At 34.5% G+C, this 22,306-nt stretch overlaps 1 protein-coding gene across 2 annotated transcripts in view; it reads left to right on the top strand.

Annotated features, from left to right (window-relative positions):
- The window catches only part of LIPI (lipase I), a 69,772-nt gene that overhangs the window by 379 nt on the left and 47,087 nt on the right, over positions 1-22,306 (top strand). Inside the window, exons 1-4 of one of the 2 annotated variants that reach the window (XM_059922222.1) lie at positions 5,141-5,186; positions 14,911-15,296; positions 17,817-17,925; positions 19,777-19,878. In XM_059922222.1, coding sequence (XP_059778205.1) covers positions 5,141-5,186; positions 14,911-15,296; positions 17,817-17,925; positions 19,777-19,878 — 643 coding nt within the window. Of the gene's footprint in view, positions 1-5,140; positions 5,187-14,910; positions 15,297-17,816; positions 17,926-19,776; positions 19,879-22,306 lie in introns of those variants that run through there. The other variant, XM_059922223.1, reaches the window with a different exon arrangement.

Here is a 22,306-nt window from a genome sequence, read left to right as displayed (position 1 = left end):
TTATGAATTGATTTTGGATTTATTCAACAAACATTTCAAATAAAATGACTATAGAGGTGATTTAAAACATACTAACTTCATTACAGAAGCTCCCAGGCTAATGGGGGAAGACTAATTTCTTTGCTTCCAAAGAGTAAATGAATAAATCATTGGGATTTGAAATTTGTATTCTTCATAAAATACTTTTTGAAAGAGTGAGTGCGTGCATGCATGCATGGATGTGGATACAGTAAAGTAATAGAATTAGTTTATTTACCTAGGAAGCGCTCCCTAGTGAAGTCTTTGAAAATGGACACAGGTTTTAGGTGGACTGCAGAAGGCATTTGAACTTGAGAAAACAGACTATACCAAGGAATACTGGAAAGAATATAGCAAGTTTTGTTACTGAAGCCAGAATTCTTGAGGATGGCTGCTGGGTGATTGTAGTAGGATCCAATGTTTGTATTTTGTATCAGGGCTGTACTTTGTAAGCTGTGGGACCAGGGTGAAGAATTAATTCTTACTTGAGGATTGAAAAAAAAATCCTAAAAACAATAAAGATAATTAAAAGAAAGGAGGAAGAAAACTTACTCAGAATCTCAGTGCTTTGATAAATTAACTGTCAACTGTTAACTTGGCTTCCTTTCTGATATGATATGTCTACGTAGGACCCTGAAATCATCCTGTAAATATGCAAGTAATCAGGACACTATTTGGCCTTTACTTAGGTGTGGTGATAATTCATTTTTAATTGAAAAGGTATTCTTTTACATGGTTACTGGACCAAAGAAATCATCTTTTCTAATGAAAAGGGACACATCTTTGGAATCCTGATTTCTAACTGAACTCTGACAATACTTAATTTTATGACTTTAAGCAAGTAATTTCACGTTTTGGAATTCAAGTTCTGTTTCTTAAGGAACGGATTGGACTAATATAATTACCTCATTTAATAGACATTTTCTGAGTGCTCACTACATGCCAGGCACTGTTTTTAATCCTTGGGAAACAAAGGTGAGTATAAAGATCTGCCCTCCTAAACCATACAGCGTAATGGGAGAAACAGACTTCTTGAATATATAAATATAAAATCATGTGTCAGTAACTTTCAGTAGTTACCTTCGGTTGATATATTATGAATCTATAATTTTCTTTAGAAAATTTCTATAATCTATAATTTCATTTTTCTTTCTTTCTTCTATCATCAATATTGTTGTAGTAGGGTAGGAGGGGGTTGAGCAAACTTGCACGTTGTAGGCATGTAACAAATATATGTTGACCAAATGAGTGTGTACTTGCAGGTCTCTATTATGTGTAGACCTATTTATTTTTAAAATTCATTTACCCCATAAATTTTATCCAAACCAAGATATTTTCTCTTTAACTTCCCCTCAGACACTGCTTATCTGGGAGCTGTAACTTCAGGTTTCATTGTAAAATATGTAGTGCATATAGGTCATGATCATATTTTCTTGCTGGATTGAAATTTGCATCATTCTTTGCCTACAGTGTGTATGATTTTGGTGTTCTTATCACATCCTCTTTTCTTTTGGCAGTACATAAGTTTATGGCCCATGTACTTCTAGAGTAATTATTTAATGTTTTAAGCTCTGAAGGCCAGCTCAATGCAGTTAGCTGTTTGCTCAGAATTTGACCTCTCTCTCTCTCTCTCTCTCTCCCTCCCTCTCTCTCTCTCTCTCTCTCTCTCTCTCTCTATATATATATATATATATATATATAGAGAGAGAGAGAGAGAGAGAGAGAGAGAGAGAGAGAGAGGGAGAGTTTTTCTAATGTAAGCTTACTGTATTTCCTAATTGAAATTGAGTGAATGCATGGTGATAAACCTAGTGGTAGGTAAAAAAGAATCCACTTTATTCTCAGAATTTCCTGGGCCATTAGTCACGTATAAGGTTTAATGCGTTAAATGAATGAATAAAGAATTAGCCTTTCTTCACTCATATCAGGATGTCTTATACCCCTAACTGCATGAAGACATCAAAAATGAAAATGTATGTGTGCGTGTATACATAGATAGATAGAGATATAGATATGTCTAGAGCTCTAGAGTTCCTTTCTCCCCTTTTTTGCCCAGGTGACTTATTCTCTTTTGTAGTTCAGCTCTTTTGTCTCTTTTGTAGACAGCATTTCCTGCAAGGCTTCCCATTCTGCACTGTAGATTAGCTGGCTGTTCCACCTGTGTGGTTCCATAGTTTCCTAGATATACCTTTCCAAGCCCTCCTCACTGTGAAGTACTATAGGATAAATATATTTTGGTACCTAGAACAATCCCTGACACCTCTGTAGATGTATCATAAATAGTTGTTGAAATAATACACTTTGACTAAATGAATGTCTCTACTTTGTATGTCCAGCAACTAAGTTAAGTCTGGAAATTAATAGATACTTAATAAAAGTTGCATAAATGAGTGAACACATGAATGAATGAATGGAGAAACTTGGGAAATTAATGTTAAGGGAGTGCAGTGGATGCCTTTTAAAAACTGACCTCAATTTTGTCTTCATTGTTTTCTTCTTACTGTCTTTTTGTCTTTATTCTGATTTTCTTAACCATATTTGTCCCAAGTAAATATAACTTTGTGTTGCTTTACTTACATAAGATGTTTATTGTAAAGACGTGTTCATAATATTTAAAGAGATAACTAAGAGAGTGAAAATCATCGAGTCTACCATGCAGATATAAACATTTTGGAGGAAAATCCTCCTAACTTTGATCTATACATTTATACATGAAGCATATTTTAGGAAAATAAACCTTAGTATACACACTGTTTTTTAGCTTGCCTTTTATAACCCCAAAACCATGTAATGAAGGCTTTCTACACCAATAAATACTGATTTCTCTACATCATTAATTTTAATTCACAGTATGTATATAATTAGACTAATCCCCCACTGTTAGACGTTTATATTGTTTCCTTTTTTTGGCTATTATAAAAATGCTGAGATGAACTTCCTTGCTCATATATCTTTGTGCACATGTGTTAGTATTTCTGTGGGAAAGTATCTTGGATATTTAATTACGGAACCAAATGGTAAGATCATTAAGCATTTTGACACATGTTGCTAAATTATTCAACTTTTTGTGCGACAGTATATTCTGACAAAAAATGACTTCCTCATCTCAATAAATACGACTCAACTACCTACTGTAATTAGCTATAGAGTGCCTAGAAGCTTGCCTGATGCATAGGGCTCCATCAATTTTATATCTTCATCATCATCATTCTCATTTTCAGTCTTATAGTATGATTTATATTGTATGCATGTCTGCAAGGTTCTTAAAATAATTATTTTTATATCCAAGGAGACTAAATAGTACATATATATTGTCTTACTAAACTATAGGCCTTTTATATAATATTTCATCATTCCTCAATATTTTGCTATTTAATGCAATGGCCATGAACAATCCCAACTTTCTCAGTATTGACAGTAAGTGAAAAATAAGAAAATGAAATATAATTTTATATTTTGAAACTCTGCCATGTATTGTCTTAAATGCCAACTTGATATTTTCTTTTTTTTCTTTTTTATTAATTTATTTATTTATTTATGGCTGTGTTGGGTCTTCGTTTCTGTGCGAGGGCTTCCTCTAGTTGCGGCAAGCGGGGGCCACTCCTCATCGCGGTGCGCGGGCCTCTCATCGCGGCCTCTCTTGTTGTGGAGCACAGGCTCCAGACGCGCAGGCTCAGTAATTGTGGCTCACGGGCCTAGTTGCTCCGCGGCATGTGGGATCTTCCCAGACCAGGGCTCGAACCTGTGTCCCCTGCATTGGCAGGCAGATTCTCAACCACTGCGCCACCAGGGAAGCCCCCCAACTTGATATTTTCAATGAGCACTTTAGAATGGCTAAGATGAAAATAATTTGCAAGATTCATATTACAGTGTCACATCAAAAGCACAGAGCAAAAGAAAAATGATACGTTAAATAGGAAAGACTTATCTATTAATTTGATTATAAACTTATTAAGAATTTCTCTTAAGATGAATGACATATTATCTTTCTTCCCACATTCTGAAAAGATGTAGTTTACTTATATCTTTGTTAGAAAAGCGTACTTGTTACAGCTAAATGGTATGGAAGGACCTAGGTTATTTGTTGGTCTCCAGTCAAATTATCACGGTGGCACCCTTTTAAAACTGAAGTCTCACATAAAATTCCAAGAGATCAAGCAGGCCAAAATAATGATGACATCTCATCAGTGGTTACATTTTTCATGATTTTTAAATGAATGCCTCATTTTTTTTGTAGTTCCTCTGAAACACCTCCCCAGACCTCAGCATAGTTTCTACTGATTGAGGTAAATTAAACAGGTCTGTTCTTAAAGTATTTTGGAAATTTACAGAGATTTGAATTTCCAAAACACAAATTTAATTTTTGAACTTATAAGGCATGTACATAGAGAATAACAATTCTCTATTTTCCTTGCCTACTAAAGTCCATTTCTAAGAAGGAAAATAAGGGAAAAATTAAGTAAACATGTGAAAAGAACTCCTGTAATAATTTTTAAATGTTTGTTATATTGAAAACAGAAAATTTTTCTATATTTTCAAATAGTAGGTCTCAAGAGACAGTCTAGCATTTTGAATTTTAAAATAGCCACTGAGTTTGGGTTGCAAAATGACATAAATATAAAAGGGCCATATTTTATACTTGGCAGCTTGGTGGATATGGATTTTATTATTGATTTTATGGTGTATAAAGACAACTTAGTTTGTAATCAAAATGAACATAAACCACAACTTTTTCTGACACTTCTCATTTCTAACATTTTCTAACATTACATTTGCTTTAGGCTTTCAAGAAACATTCTTCCCAACCACTTCTGAAATCCTGAGGTTAAGAGGAATAAAGAAAGATATTTTTAGCTTTTTCTTTCCCTTAAATTCAACTTGTGTAGCTGAATGTTTGTGACTTATTACAGTCTTTGACTTAAAAATCCTTCTCACAAGTACAAGCTAAATTGGAGAAAACAAACTGCCTCACCTTTTCAACAAACAGGGAGGAGCAAAAGCCAGGGGTATTTTACATTAAAACCTACCAGACTGTGACAATCCTACCAGAGAAACCTTAATGAATTTCAGAATTTCTTTTTTGGTGAACCTGAGTGCTTCTTTTACTTTTATCAGATTCCAAATGAGAGTATACATTTTTCTCTGTTTGATGTGCTGGGCAAGATCTGGTAAGAACTAATGCTTTGATTTATCTTTAAAAATTATGTATAAAATAATCAGTATGGTCTGTATTCTGGAATAAAGAATGATATGACATTATGGTATAAAAATATACTATGATTATGATACTAATTATATCAAACAGATTATTATGAAGAAAGTTTGTGTGTGTGTGTGCATGTATGTGTGCTTGGTAAATTGTATGTTCTGTATTTTATTTTACTTTCTAGATAATTAGTAACTAGAAAATCTTTTACAAGGAGTTATAAATAGAGAACAAATATAAATATTCAGGAGAAATTTAGAATAATTTAGTAATAGAGAAATTAATTCAGTATTTAGAAATCATGACTTAATAAACATCTTGTTTCAATTTCTTTTGTTCAAATAACCCTACTTTTGAGGAAAATTTTTACATGGGTAAATTGTCAATTTTAAAATAAACAGTATAAACATACTCTACAACTTTTTTTTTGTCCTATTACACTAAACCAAAACAAGTTTACAGTAATAAAGTAGAACTTTATTGTCCTGGTTTACTGGCTTATGGTAATAAAGTTTACTAATTTTAGTAATATCATTTACTACTTTATGGTAATAAAGTAGGACTACTTGTTCTACTTTATGATAATAAGAAAAGTAGCAAATTTACAATTCACAATGAATAGTTTTTTGTAGAGATTTTGCAAAAGCAGTCCATTTCCTTCATTTTAAATTTCTTTTAAAAAAATTCTTGAATGCATACTTGAATAACCTTAAAATGTCAGCTAGAAATTCAAATTATTCCTTATTTCTTTTCAATTGTATATGTGAGCTAAAAGTACATTCTGGAAATGTTTGAGTTTTACATTCAAATACAGAATCTAAATGGTAATAATATACAGTTTATTATTTATATTTTACTCACTTGGAATTCTCTTGATAGGCATTTTATGTTTTTGTAATGTATAGTAGTGGTGGCTAGTTCTGGTGGCTTGTTCTCCTAGGCCAAATCACTTAACCTCCTTGAACATCAGTTCACTCATTTTAAAATGGAAGTAAAATTTATAATACTATCTCAGTGCATTGCAAAGCTCAAAAGAGATAACATAAATGAGTGATTTGGTCAATTATAAAGCAATATAAATTAGGTTAGAATAATCCACTGTGTTTTCTTCCACATGCATTTTCTCTGTAATTCTCTCAGAGTAATTTCCAGGTGTAGGGTTTCACACTATCTACCTGTGTACAGTTATGTTAGACCTGTATGGACTATGTATATCAGAATTCCCTAAGTTATGAATTTAAAAATGTAGGTGTACCTACCAAATCAGAATCTCTGGGGATGGCCCAGAAAACTAACAATACATTTAAATAAACTTTCCCGGTCATTTTTTACACCCGTTTTTAAACCCATGCTTGGGAATTCCTGGTCTAAAGACTTATCAGTCACCTACTTTATTCTGCTTGTGTAGTCAGCTTCATTTTCGACAGCTTTCCAAACATTTGCATAGTTGAAAAAGTTACTGATTGAATATCTTGATTTCTTGTGACATGTTAAATAAATGTATGTTTTCAAAATGTGCTTTGATTGCTTCAGAATCAGAAAATTAAACATACTGTATCACTTTCTGTCACAAGCCTTCAGGGATTTTAAACTTCTACCTACAGTTTTGTCTCAACTGGCTCTATGGCCATGCAAACCTCTGTCTTCAATTCAGTTAATTGTCTTATAGTATCAAATCAGTCAGCTGTTTGTTATCTGGAATTCTGCTGGCCCCAGAAGGTCTTCATTCTTCTTATTACACATGAATAAATAATCGAGTTAGTGAACTTCTGATAGAATCTTATTTATGTTGCTTAACTGTTTGCATAATAAGTTGTGCCATAAATAAGCTCATGCTTTTCAGATCTCACCCACAAATATTCTGTTGCTTCTAACTGTGTGACCTTCCACAGGTCCATTAATTTTATTTATTTATTTATTTATTTAATTTATTTATTTTTGGCTGCATTGGGTCTTCGTTACTGCGTGTGGGCTTTCTCTAGTTGTGGTGAGCGGGGGCTACTCTTCATTGTGGTGCGTGGACTTCTCATTGTGGTGGCTTCTCTTATTGCGGAACATGGGCTCTAGGCATGCGGGCTTCAGTAGTTGTGGCTTGTGGGCTCTAGAGCACAGGCTCAGTAGTTGTGGCACACGGGCTTAGTTGCGCCGCGGCATGTGGGATCTTCCCGGAACCACGGCTTGAACCCGTGTCCCAATCACATTTTCCTATTTTACATATATGTGTGTGTATACACACACATACAACATAACACATATATATTCAGGATACAGGTACTTTTTCAGGTGTATATTTTGCAAGCCTGCATATTCACATTCTTAACAGTGTCCTTTTAGGGGCAGACATCCTTCACTATGACAATTTCCAATTTATCACTTTTATGTTGCGTGCTTACTCTATTGTATCTGAAAAATCTTTGCTTACCTCAAGATTTTTAATATTTTCTCTCAGTATTTCACACACAAGGCCTGTTGCCTGCCAGAGAATGAAGCCAAATCAAAGCAAGCAGAGCTGAGAGAATGAGAAGGAGAAAGAATGGGTCTAAGTTCTCTTTTACTCTAGAACTAGTTTAGCTCCACTGTAACTAAGTCTGACCCTTCTGGGGTCCCCACTGAATGTCCCTGATGTTCATTAAGGTTTTTCTCCTCTGGCTGGTCAGAACTTCAGTGTCTCCTAGCCTGATGTGACCTTTGGAATTGTTGAGCTTACAGCTCTTTGTGGAGTTTCACCCTATGCAGGCATAGGTTTGTCTCCAGCAACAGATTCAAGAGGACTCCTCTGCAGGGTTTTCAGCTCTGCCTCTGCATGGCTCCCTCCTTTGTGGCACACTGTGATACAAATCCTAGTTGCTTCAACTTCTTCAAACTCCTGTCTTTCTCCTCAACTTGGCAAAACCGCCATGCTTTGTTGGGTTCAACCTTCCTGCACTGAAGCCTGGAAACTGCCTCCAGGTAGAAAGGTATTAGGTATATGGTTCAAATCATTTGTTTACCTTTTTTTAGCTATTATAGTCCTGTGTTTCTTATTGTCCAGTGTCTAAACTTTTTTTTTTCATATATTTTATCGAGTGTTCTAGTTGTTTACAGAAGTAAAGCATGTCTGGAATAGTATCTATAATGACAGGAATTGGATTCTGTAAGATTTTTTGTTTGTTCGTTTGTTTTGTTTTAATTGTGGTAAAACATATATTAGAAATGACCATTTTAACCATTTTTAAGTGTACAGTTCAGTGGCATTAAGTACATTCACACTGTTGTACACCCATCACCACCACCCATCTCCAGAACATTTTCACCTTCCCAAACTGAAAATATGTACCCCTTGAACTCCCCATTTTCCACTTTTCCCCAGCCCTTGGCAACCACTGTTCTACATTATGTTTTTATAAAATTGACTTCTTTAGGTACCTCATTTAAGTGGAATCATACAGCATTTGTATTTTTGTGACTGGCTTATTTCACTTAATATAACATATTCAAAGTTATTCCATGTTGTAACATGTGTAAGAATTTCCTTCCTTTTCAAGGCTGAATAATATTCCATTGGATGTATATACCAGGTTTTGTTTATCCATCCATCCTTTGATGGATATTTGGGTTGCTTCTACCTTTTGGCTATTGTGAATAATGTTGCTATGAACATGCATGTATAAAAATCTCTTTGAGTCTCTGCTTTCAATTATTTTGGATATATACCCAGAATGGGAGTTTCTGGATTATGTAGTAATTCTATTTTTAATTGTTTGAGGCACCACCATAACATTTCCACAGCAGCTGAAACGTTTCAGCAATGCACAAGGGTTCTATTTCTCCACATTCTTGCCAAGAGTTGTTTCCTCGTTTTTTGTTTGTTTGTTTTTAATAGTAGCCATCCTAATGGGTTTGAAGTGAGTGTTATCTCTTTTCTTCATTGTTTTTAATTTATTTTTTGTTCTGATACATTTTGATCTCCATCTCATTTTCTTTTGTGTATATTCTATAGATTATTTTGTTTGTGTTTATCATGGGGATTACATATAACATCTAAAGTTATGACAATTTATCTTAAATTGATACTAACTTAACTCCAGTTAAGACAATAAAGACTTCAGTAAAAACTTAACTTTCACATAAAATACTTGTTTTGCCGAAAGCCTGCTTTCAGTTTTAAGGTTTGTTGGATTCACTGGCAAAATAACCACTCGTTTCACACAAATAAACAGCTTTAATCAACTCTTTAATGAAAGGTGATCTAACTTAATTTTAATATGCAATCATTAGAAGGAAAGGAGTAAGAATATTACAGAAACATAACAGGGTATACATCACCAAACTGGGCCAACACCTACTTCCAGATCCAAACAGCAGCTGCGAAGTCCCGGGTGACAGCAATCTGGAGCCCCAGCTGGGAAGGGTCCAGGGCGGTGCATCCACCCCATGGGTGAGACTTCAGATTGGAGTTCTGGGGGCTTCTGTTTATAATTCCAGGCCGCAAACTGATATCATCAGTTCGCGTGCAAAAATGCAGCTCTGGATTCACTTTAACAGTGCTGTTGGTTTCACCATGTGAGTCGCAAAGTTTTCCAGATCCTGGGGGACTGGCCAGGTCTCCAGGGCTCAAGAAATTCCAAGACCCACTCCCTTTCTTATCGTAAGTGCCTTTTGACTTGCTAGCAGCAATTGTTAAGTGTGCAAGCAGGCGCGCAGCCCAGGAAGGGTCACAGGTCCAGCAGAGGCCTGCTTCTGCCTCTGAAGCCTGAACAATACTACTTTACTAGTTTTCCCAACAATACTCTACTCCTTTAAGCTCTGCTTCCCTCACTTTATGTTACTGATGACACAGTTATATCTTTATATATTGCATACCCATTAACATAGATTTATAATTATTTCTATGCATTTGTCTTTTAAATCCTGTGGAAAATAAAAAGTAGAGTTACAAATCAAAATTTCAGTAATATTGATTTTTATATTTGTTCATAATTCGCCTTTACCAGAGAACTTTATATTTTCATATGACTTCAAGTTATTGTCTAACACTCTTTCTTTTCAACTTGAGGGCTCCCATTAGCGTTTCATAGAGATCAGTTATAGTGATAATGAACTCCTCAGCTCTTGTTTGTCTGGGGATGTCTTTATTTCTCTCTCATTTTTGAAGAACAGTTTTGCTGGATATAGAATTCTAGGTTGAAAGTTTTCCTCTTTAACCATTCTAAATATATTATCTTACTGCTTCTGGCTTGCAAAGTTTCTGCTGAGAAATCCACTGATAATCTTATTGGGGATTCCTGTAAGTATCTGATGCCTAGAACTTTATTTTTCTTTCTGTTCCTATAATCTACCCGAGTTTAGTCAGTTCGATGTTCTTTAAGAGTTTTACAGTACACTAGTTTAACTTTTTTGTATCATTGGAAAAGTTTTGTTTTTATTTTCTTTACCTAATATTAATATTGCTGATGAAATTGATTATATGATGTCACAATAAAGCTAAACAAAACAAAACAAAATAAAAACCCAGACCCTCAGTGGCATTTGAGGTAATGCAGTTATTACTCACATTTATGGAGTCAGGTGGGAATTGGGTCAGCACTGCTTTTCTTTGTTGGGTTTGCTGGCAGGTTTGGCTGTTGACTGACTGTCAATCAGCTGGGGAGACTGACACAACTTAGCTCTTTTACACCTGTCCTTACTTTTCTAGCAGGCCAGACCTGGGGTATTTTCACGGTGATGGCAGAAGTGTGGGAGGCCCAGCCCTAACGTGCAAGCCCAGTTCAGCATCTGCTTGCATTATGTCTACCAATGTCCTATTTTCCAGGGCAAGCTCTACTATTTGCACCCATATCAGGAAGTGGGGCAAATCACCCCGCTTATCATGGGAATACCTCAAAGTTACAAGACAAATGGCATGGACTCAGGAAAGAGTGATGAATTGGAGCCATCATTGCAATCTAGTATATCAACCTAGTTTCCTTTTATTTTATTTGTGTAGAATATACCTACCTCTCCATTAAAATTTCCCATGTACTTCTTTAAATAATTTATAGATAAGTTTCTTTTTTTATGAAAGCTGATTTTTTTTTGGTTTTTAATAGGAAGGCTTTATTACAGTTACATAATTGTTTATATATCATATATATCTTTTTCTCTTGTGTAATTGTATCATTTTGTTTTATGCTTTCTACTTTCTATATTTTTCATTTTCGTTGTGTCTTTTGTATATATACACTGTTGCTATACTTTTATATTATTTAGTGTGTAGAAATTTATGTGTACTCTTTTATATAGTGTAATGGTTAACAGTTAAGTTTTCAATATTTTTTAAAACCCATACTTATCTATTTATTGAATTTTTTTAAATTGACATATTTTGAATCCCCCAGTTAAGGAATTTTTGTACCACACTTACTTTCTCTATACCCCTTTTAACCTACATTCTCATTTTATTAGCATATTGACTTATACTAAATATTCTTATTAAACATTTGAACAAGAATAACTTCTGATATTGCTTTTTTTTTTTTACTCAGTTTTATGCTGTTTACACTTATATTGGTGTCTAACTTGTTTCTATGCTCACTTTCATTCTTTTTATACTGTGAGTTTTTATGGATCTTGTCTTCAATAAATCTACCATTTACTTAACAGTAATGATGTCAGGAACTGTACTTAGTCAATTATGGGTGGTATACTTTAGGAAGAATATAAAATTATTAGGCCACAAACTTTTGCACTTATAATCTTCATTTATTACACTTTTATCTGTCTGATGTATTGTTTTGGAAGACAAATCTGAAGTCACCATAACTTCATTCTTCTATTTGTACCTGGATTTTCTGCTTTGATATTTTTAGGATATTTTTTCTTTCATTGAAACCAAAACTGGGTTCTAGGAGGTCTCTTGGTGAGTCTGATGAACTGATTTTCTCTAGGTCATGCTGAGCCTTTTTCAGCTTGCACACACTGGTATGCAATTATTTCCTTAGTTGTTTTAAACTCTCTCTCCCCAATTCCTCCCCCACCTGCCAGGGGAACATTGATGATTTTTAATTTGATTCATTATTTCCTATCCCATATCTGTGTTTACCTTCATAATTTAAATATCTTTCTTCCTTCATTTTCTTACTATAAGGTGAGATTTCCAGGTTTTAGCATCTATAAAGTGAATTTTTAGTCTGCAGTTGCATTTTTACTTTTCCTGAAGTGGAGTATCTTGTTATTCCATTTTATCAGTTTGTTTTTGGCTGCGCCACACGCGGGATTTTAGTTCCCTGACCAGGGATCAAACCTGTGACCCCTGCAGTGGAACGCAGAGTCCTAACCACTGGACTGCCAGGGAATTTCCTCGTTATTCCATTTTAAACTTAGCCTATTGTTTTTCGCCTCAATAAATTTTCTCTTAGTGGCCTCCTGTTTTTGAGATGTGGTTTTTCTTGCATTCTAATGAGGGTGCTAAAGAGTTTTCTGCTATTACTTCTGGATCCTGGTAATAGGCCATAGACTTTTCTGTTGAATGTTTTAAGTTATTTCTTTCCCTTATTTTATCACAGAGATTCCATTGTTTATTCCTCATTACTCATTCCAGGGCCAGGTAAAATCTACCTTGGCTTGGAGTGGACCAGCAGTTTGGATGTATCAATTGCATTTAGACTTCTCAGAGTTCCAGCTGGTAGGAAGGTGGATAAGCACAATTCCCTACACAATTTGTACTGTGTAGTAAGTACTGATATTGCACTGAGGTTTATTTCTCCTCTCCACCTCCTCATTCCTTTGTACTTAGAACAAATGAAGTATCAAAGTTTTTCACTTGTCCAAGTATCTCTCAGCTGTTAATCTGAGAATTGAATGCAGGTCTTGCTTCTTCTTCACTGCCTTCGTCCTTTATCTTCTTCTAAATAATTGTGACAATGTCACAGATATAATTTCCAAACTAGATTGATGGCAACTAGTGCATATTATTATGGATTTACCAAATATATCTACATATAAAATATATATGTGTAGTTTTAAATATATATTTATATATGTTAAAATAAACATTTAAATGTATCAAATACCTATATATGTAGTGGCTTAAGCACATCATTATTTCTGGGCATTTAAATCACTTCTATTTCTCCAGTATTAAAATAATGTATATTCATTTTTCACATGTGTTCAGACTATTTTCTTGGGATAAATTCTTAGAAGTGTAATTACTGGCATAAACACTACTAACATTTTTGTGCATTTTTGATATATATTGACAAATTGTTTTCCCAAATCTTCTTACCAAGTTAAATTTCCAGAAGCAGTATGAGCATATATTCTCATTAAAAATTCTTTTTGAGATTATATGCTTATTTTGGAAAAAAAAATACAATTCTTAAAAACTATGAAAAGAAAATAAAAAGCAGCTGTGTTTCACTGCCTAGTAATGACTATTGCTGTTGGTTTGGCTTAGTTATTTCATTTTCTGCTCTACTTCTTTCTAGGATGGATGGATGGATAGATATGTAGGTATGTAGGTAGATAGACAAATAGGATGCACACATTGATGAAATTCTATATGATGATAATTAAGGTGTTTTACATTTTTGTGTGATTATGCATAACCCTCTGATTAATGTCTTTATATTTTTTAGAGGTTTTTTTTGGTATTGGAGGACAGTTGATTTAATGTCTTTATATTTAATACAAATTATTTATTTCATTAATGTAAATCCTAGAAAGAAAATTAGGAAGAGTAAATATTTTTAAGATTATGTCTGTGTAGTATACACTTAGACACATATAAAATTTCAAAAGGATGTGTCAACTTATGCTCTCAGCATCCATGTATATGAATATTTGTTACAAATTTACCCTTCTAAGTATTATGTACTTAAAGGATTTTATCATTTTGTTTAATTTGATAGGGAAAAAATGATATATTTTTTGTTTTGATTGTGTTTATTTGATTACTAGTCAGGTAAAATATTTTTTTCCAATGCTTATTATCCATAGCTAAATATTCTTCTGTAAATTTATTTTTTAATTCTTTAAAATTTTTGGCTGCGATGGGTCTTCGTTGCCGTGCACAGGCTTTCTCTAGTTGTGGCGAGCAGGGGCTACTCTACGTTGCGGTGCGTGCCTTTCTCATTGCAGTGGCTTCTCTTGCTGTGTAGCACGGGCTCTACGCACGTGAGCTTCAGTAGTTGTGGCTCGAGGGCTCTAGAGCGCAGGCTCAGTAGTTGTGGCGCACGGGCTTAGCTGCTCCCTGGCATGTGGGATCTTCCCGGACCAGGGCTCGAACCCATGTCCCCTGCATTGGCAGGTGGATTCTTAACCACTGCACCACCAGGGAAGTCCCTGTAAAATTTCTGTTAAAGTTCGTAGTCAATTTATGGGCTTTTATTGGTGTGTATAGCAATTTCCGTATTAACAATATTAACGATTTTAATCACACGGTTGCTATTTTGTACAGATAAAAATTAATTCTTAATTTTTAGCCAACCACATTTATTTCTATATTTCATTGTAAATTTTGAATACATCTAGTTCAAAAAGGTCTATTTAAGTAATCAGTGAATTACTTAAAACATTGTAGTTGCTCAGAAAATTATGTTAAAATGCTAATAAAGTGAAAACCTCCCCACCCTCCAAGTTCAATTTTTTTCTTTGCAACAGCAACAGGAATCGAATCAAATACTATTCCAATACTCAGCTTGACTGACTTCTTTTTTTTATTTCAGAGAATAAAGGACCATGCCTTAAATTCTCTCGGCTAAGTTTAAAGGATTCCTTCAGAGATCTGTTTAATCCCAAAATGGAGATATTTTTGATATTGTATACAAGGAACAACCCGAGCTGTGCTGAGTCACTGTTTGAGCAGGATAACTCACTTAATGTTAAATTCAACCCAAGAAAGAAAACAGTCTGGCTTATTCATGGATACAGACCAATGGGCTCCACTCCACCATGGCTTCAGAACTTTGTGAGAATTTTGTTGGACCAAGACGATATAAATATAATTGTAGTAGACTGGAACCGAGGTGCTACAACTTTTTTTTACAGTAGAGCAGTTAAAAATACCAGAAAAGTTGCTGTGAGTTTGAGTAGGTACATTCAGAATCTTTTGGTAAGTCTGGAATTTTATGTGTTATATGTTATACAATATACAGTATGTTATATAATACTGCAAAGTGGTAATAAAATACCATTTTCCTGTAGCATTTAGAATTACTGCATTGATATGCTAACGTATGCAGCCATCTTTTCTTTGTGTAAGGATAATTCTATACCTAGACGTGACCTTATTTTTTAAAAATTATCTTAAGGACTCAATTATTGTGTTTTATCTTAAAATATTTTAAGATTTTTGTTTTTTGATACTTCAGGATAATGTAGTGATTCTATGTGCACAGAGGGGATAAACTATATAATCATTAGATTTTTTAGATATATTTTCTAAGGTATGTCTAAAATGTATCAAATTAATCAAGTGTGCGTTGGTAAAAGTGAGGGGAAAACAGCTTGAAAAGTAGCATACTTTTGCCAACAGTGGAGGCAGGTCTCAGTTCCATTTAGGTTTATCCAGCATTTAGACCCAGGGTTGGGACGAGTCAAATAAATTCAGGCCAGTTCTAGGTCATCTATAGTCTGATTGATCTTTGACTGCTAAGTCAATACATATAAGATCCATGTCTGTTCTAGAGGGAGGTGGTAGTGGTGGCGCTCGAGAGAAAGAAGGGTGATATATGATTTGGGGACATTCTTGAGCTTGGAATCGCCTTTGAGTTGTGTTGTGCTGAACTTCCAAGCCTCTGCTGAAATCGAGCAAGCGTCATAGATCCAAGAAGCAGTTGCACATAGTGGTTGGAGTCAGACTGGAGGGGTTCAAAGACCACCAAATCCATATCATCTGTGTGAGTTGGAGCAATTGCTTAACTATTCTGCCTCATTTCCTTGTCTATACATTTGGGATAACAAAGCTTTCTAACAATATTTTATTTAAGTATTAAATGAAATTAATTCTTAACCAGCACTTGGCATATAATAACCATTGAATAAAATCAGCTATCATTATTATTTTTACATCCTCAAATTTGGACAAAACCAAACCATGCCTCTGGAGACAGAAGAAGTAATTGATTCACCCGTTCTTACTGACAGTCTATAAATTGCATAATTGATTTTTCCTTTTAGCAGTGGTCTTTTCTCTAATTAATAAATATGTACCTCAAAGTATGGAACATGTGAATGTTAAATAGAGAAATTTAGGAAAATTGTAGTATTAGATTTCTAACAGTGCTTTTGCTTGCAAAGTCTCCATATTAAGGAGAAGGGATGAAAAGTTCAGTAGCACTGAAGTTGAGAGTGATACTCCCTGGAGGTTCCAGGCATTGGTCTGAGAAATTTGAAGAAAATTATCATTCTGTGCCTGGAAAACCTGAATCTAGTTTCTCATTAGAGTAAATGTTCCACATCTTTCTGTAAGCCATTGGATGTGTCACTGTGTAGAATGGACCATGACCTGCTTCCTGAGAGTGTGGTAGAAGAAATTCTTCCTCATTTAAGCTCCTAATGCCCCCATCCCCCTCTCCTGGGCTGAGACTCTAGAAGGTGTTCAAAACTTGGGCTTGGGGCTTCCCTGGTGGCACAGTGGTTGAGAATCTGCCTGCTAATGCAGGGGACACGGGTTCGAGCCCTGGTCTGGGAAGATCCCACATGCCGCGGAGCAACTAGGCCCGTGAGCCACAACTACTGAGCCTGCGCGTCTGGAGCCTGTGCTCCGCAACAAGAGAGGCCGCGATAGTGAGAGGCCCGCGCACCGCGATGAAGAGTGGCCCCTGCTTGCCGCAACTAGAGAAAGCCCTAGCACAGAAACGAAGACCCAACATAGCAATCAATCAATAAATCTTTAAAAAACAAAAAGACAAGAAAAAAAAAACGGGCTTGGAAGATCAGACTCCATTACTCTCCAGCTTGTGTTGGGGGAAATCACTTAAACTCTCTGAGTCTCATTTTATCATCTCCAGAGTTAAGGATGATTTTTCACACGGTTTGGTCTTCCTAAAGTTTTTGACACAATCTACAGATAAAAAAGGGAGGTAGATTAGTTTATATTTTGGAGTTGAACAGACCTGGATTTCAAGTCTTTTTCCCTTATAGTAATAAGTATATGAGACTTTGGGCAACTCATTATCAAACCATATTTATTCAGCATTTAATAGGTGCTGGGGAAAGTTTTAGGCAATAGGATAAAAATATGTAACTCATAGGACTATTGTGAATATTACATATGAGATTTTAAAAACACATACCAAGGTAGCTAGCACAAAGTAAGTTTTGTTATTATTACAAAATGCTTTATTAATTAAATGTATTATTTTGCATATGCTATTCTAGATAAAAATGACAACGTTTTCTAAATTTTTAAATAAAAATTTAATGGTATTAAAACTGTGTACAGAAAAATCAGATATTTTATGGAAAAAGTTGAACAAAGATATAGTTATTTGAAATTATAAAATCCCATTCCCTGTCTCCCAGAAATAGATTAAACCAGAAAAAATAATGAATTTTAGAATATTGATGCAACAGGCATAATTTGTGATTTTCTGAAATGAAAACTGTAACATTGTATTTTGAATTGCAGAAGCATGGAGCATCTCTTGATAATTTTCATTTCATAGGTGTGAGCTTAGGGGCTCATATTAGTGGATTTGTTGGAAAGATATTTCATGGTCAAGTTGGAAGAATAACAGGTAAAATATTTTTGACAAAATTAATATTTTAGTATACTTTTAAGCATCAGAAGTTATTACTTTAACATTTAACAGGGGCAATATTTAAGGAAAGGAAATGATGCACAAACTTTTTTTTTCTATATTATATTCAAATGCTGATCTTTGTTTGGTTAGACTCTTACGTCTTACTTATTTCTTAACCAAACTTAAGTTACCCATATAGAAATGGGAGGAAAATGATTAATTTCTGCAGTCCCATATGAATTTTAAGGACACATTATTGTAACAATCCTAAGGAAAGTTTGGCCCATTAAGTGTAAAACTTTTTTCATGTATTAACTAAGAAGATAACCTATTACCATGTACTTAAATTTTAGAAACTTTAATGTATTTTAATTCTTTTGACAATTTTACTTGAACACTAGAAGGGAGAATCAGGAGTTGATATCCATGCCTGAGGGATTCTGGACTCCAGCTCTCCTTGTATTTCCTTGACAAGGTTACTGCATCCACAAAGCTTAGTAACCAAATAATGCTGACATGGACGTTCAGGCTTCCCTTTAGGAATGGTGGTGATTTTAAAACTAGAAGGATAGTATCCCTCCCCAGTTAATTTAGCTTTTTAGAATTATTGAGATCTATTCCCATAGATGATTTATAGTAATTTCAAATGTTAATACTAGAGTCTTAAGTTAACAAAGGAGGAGGGTAGAGGTGAATAACTTGTTTAGATATTTAGGATCTTTACAAACCTTAAGTATACCTTACTTACTTTGATCAGTTTTAACTTGATTCTCATTATATGGATGTGAAAGTTGAGGTTAACTGAATGAATGCAGGAGGGTCAAAAAGTTAGTAACAGCTAAGCCAGGATTTATACAAACGTCTCTAGCATCCAAAGCCCATTCTCTTTCAACCACCATACTAGCTCAATTTGATCTGCTAGTAATCCTACTTTATTTTAAGGTGTGTTGATTCACATATTAGTCTAGTTTGAATGGTTCCACATGCCAAGCAATCATCAAGGTTTAAAAAGCCAGCAAATGCAGTGGTTCTACATCAGAACAATTTATAGGAAGAGAGAAGTTTCTGCCTCATTCAGTCATGTGGGCCAAATAAACTAGGGATAACAGAAGGTACTGAGATAAAGCAATATTGTATTTTACTTTTTAAGATGATTGTTGCCCTATTGCATAGATGTTCTCAAGGCATTGCATTTCATGTCCGCCTCACCTTTTTTGACACACTGCAGTAGGTCATGAGCTTCAAATTTTTATTTAGAATTTCAAGTACACCAGAAATAATATCTATATTTTATGAAACTTTTAATATATTTTTCTTATGTGTATGCAGGAAACTTTTGTGAGAAATGAATGATAAGCTAATAATAAATATGTTTTATTCCAAGCTCAAATTGCACTTAACATTTTAGACCTATAGAGAGATCCAGGATGAGATGGTGCAGAATGAAGCTCAAGACAGGACCAGGATAGTATTTATTATTTCCCCTCCTCAGCAGTAGTAGTAGTTACTTTCTATTAAATAGAGATTTACTATCAGTGTATTCCTAATTACTTCTTAAGTAAAAATGCTAAAAGACCCCACAGTATTTTGCCTAGGCATCTGTAGTGTGGCTTAACACTACATCATTGATGAACTCTGAAGACTGGAAAAAAGATTATTCAAATAAAGAAGATACTTGCTATTCATCTAATTTCATTTATTGTTAGATTTGTTTTTGGACAGGTTTAAGCTAAAACTGTATAGGCTCATTATGTTTATAATGTAATAATAATGCAAGCATATGATCTACTGAACTCTGTAGTATGACTTGATTTATAGATTAATAGCTTCTTTCTTGAATTTCAGGTCTTGACCCTGCTGGACCACAATTCTCTGGAAAACCATCAAAGGGCAAATTAGATTACACTGATGCAAATATTGTGGATGTCATACACACTGATACCAATGGTAACAATGTAGGATTTATTGCTTAATTATTTGAAAATGGAAAAGGAGATGTAGACACTGGGGAAGAGGAAAACTTAATAAGAGAGAGTAGTGGATGATGTGATAAGACTGTAATTCTATAATGATTATATTTCCCACAAGCAACATTTCTTGGAGTTAGTGATAACCTGTGGTGTCCAATGGAACTCTTTGCCTTCAGCTTTCCTCCTTCAGGTTTCAAGAACTGTCATGTCATCCTAAAAAAACTGAAATTTGATAAAAAAATATACTTCATCCTTTTCATGCTATTAACAATTTTATTGATTTGATTACAACTTCCCTCATGCTTAATGTTCCTGATGCATTTAGATTACCATTCTCTCTTCTCATTTTATCACTTTGTTGTATGTCAACTCAAACTGAGCACAGATCTTCAGGCACAGAGAGAGTACTTTTCCCTAAAGATTTTTAATTATTTTCCTCAAAATGTCTAACCGACTATTGATTGTTTTGGCCAGAGAGTATTGGACAGACACTTTCAGGTAATATTTTAGATGGCCCAGATCCCCTTCCTGAATTGAAACTGATGGTACTAATATTTATTGAGTACTTCCTATATACCAGGCACTTCAAATTCTTTATGTGAATTAATTATGGAATTCTCCTAAGTCCCCATGAGTAAGTAAACGTTATCATCCCCCTTTTACAAATGGAGAAGAGGCTCAGGTCAAGGTGACAAGGCCAGTAGGAGGCAGAGTCAGAATTTGAAATAGAATCTTCTGATTGCAAAATCTGCACTTCACCAGTATGCTGCTGAAATTAACTGGTAATTTACATGTGTTGTGGTTGGGGTGCATGGGGAGGATATAGTGCTAAGGCAGAGACAGGAGGAAGTGACACAAAGACTGCTTCCAATTCCCTATTTCCTCAGGTTTATTTTCTCTTTGGTCCAGGTAATTTATTTTCTCCCATATTATTCTGAATTTACCCTGTGGTGATCCATACCAATGATTTTGTGAGATGTATAAATACCATTAATGCCATAGATGACAATTTTTCAAATTCTATGTCTATATGCCAGTGGGCTGAGCCTATAATCAAAACAATTATGCTCTTTATCTAAGAGCATATGAATCTAAGTTCATCTACATCATACAGAGAGTCAGTGCCTAAGTCTCATAGTTCTGATACCCTCAACCTTTCACGTTTTCTTTATCTCTAGCCCTGTATATTAGCTTAACATTCCCACACACAGCACACCTAGTGCCAATTACTCTGCAATTTTGAACTCTTCTTTTTGAAATTCCAATTTCAATTCTGCTTATGGCCTTTTGAATTAGCTCTTCATACTTTTTATTGTTTTTGTTTGCATTTTTGACTTTTCCTAATAAACTGTTTGGATTGTCTTATATTCTTAATATCTTTTGATGACTCAGCTTATCAAATCTAACTTGCCACTAGATGCCACATAGTTAGCACCTTTAACTGATCTTTTTATGACTATCACAAATGAGGAACACAGATTTTTGACACTGCATATTCACCTGTCTCAAGGAATCTCTGAATGAGATACTGCCCTTTCCTTAAATACTAACCTATGAGTGAATTTTCTACTTGCCAGTAATTCTTGTCCTTTTTCAGTTGTATATGTTAAGGAAGCTATGTTGCCTTTCATAATTGTTGATTAGGTAATTTGAACAAACATTCCTGCTGCGATATCAGGAAAAAATTACCAGTCTAATATCCAGAAGATAGAAAAATTCCACGGAGGTGAACTGGTAATTTGGAGTCACTTTTCTCTGGTGCAGAGAATATGGGAAGTGTTTTTGAAACCCTCATATGAGGCTTGTAAAACATCTTATACTACCTTTTGGGACCCCAAAGGGTAGCACTATAGGAATAAAGGTAAACTTGAAATAAACCAGCCTTTTTATAATCTCTAGCAAAGCTTTTAATAATCTGAAGTTGCCAGAAAAATCTCATTTATTGTGTTTTGTTTAAGGAGCTCTTGGATTGTTGGACCTGCTAGGTGCCTGACAGAAGCCAATAATAGTCCTTTTTTGTAGGAAGATCACATCATCTTTGGTCTCAAGTTATTTTTATAAATATATTTTTAGATGTCTAGCATCCAAATAAAGATAGCCAGGTACACTTGAAGCAAGAAACATGCATGAGAACCAACAGAAACAATAATCAATAGAAACAGACCCATAGGCTTTCAACTATTGGAATTATTATACACTGGCTAAAACATGCTTAATATTTTCAAAGAGATAAAAGATAAGATTGCAAATATCAGCAGAGAATGACATTTAAATATAAATATGACCTATTATATTTGATAAAAATAATAAAAGTTTTTAACTTAAAAAATAAAATAATTGACAATTATTGAATGGGTTTAACAGAAATTTTGAATCAGGTAAAAAGAGAATGCGAGTGACTTGGA

This window comes from Balaenoptera ricei, chromosome 4, assembly GCF_028023285.1.
Source record: "Balaenoptera ricei isolate mBalRic1 chromosome 4, mBalRic1.hap2, whole genome shotgun sequence".
NCBI lineage: Eukaryota > Metazoa > Chordata > Mammalia > Artiodactyla > Balaenopteridae > Balaenoptera > Balaenoptera ricei.
The sequence above is the reverse complement of the archived record's forward strand: the minus strand, read 5'-3'. Positions and strand labels throughout refer to the sequence as shown.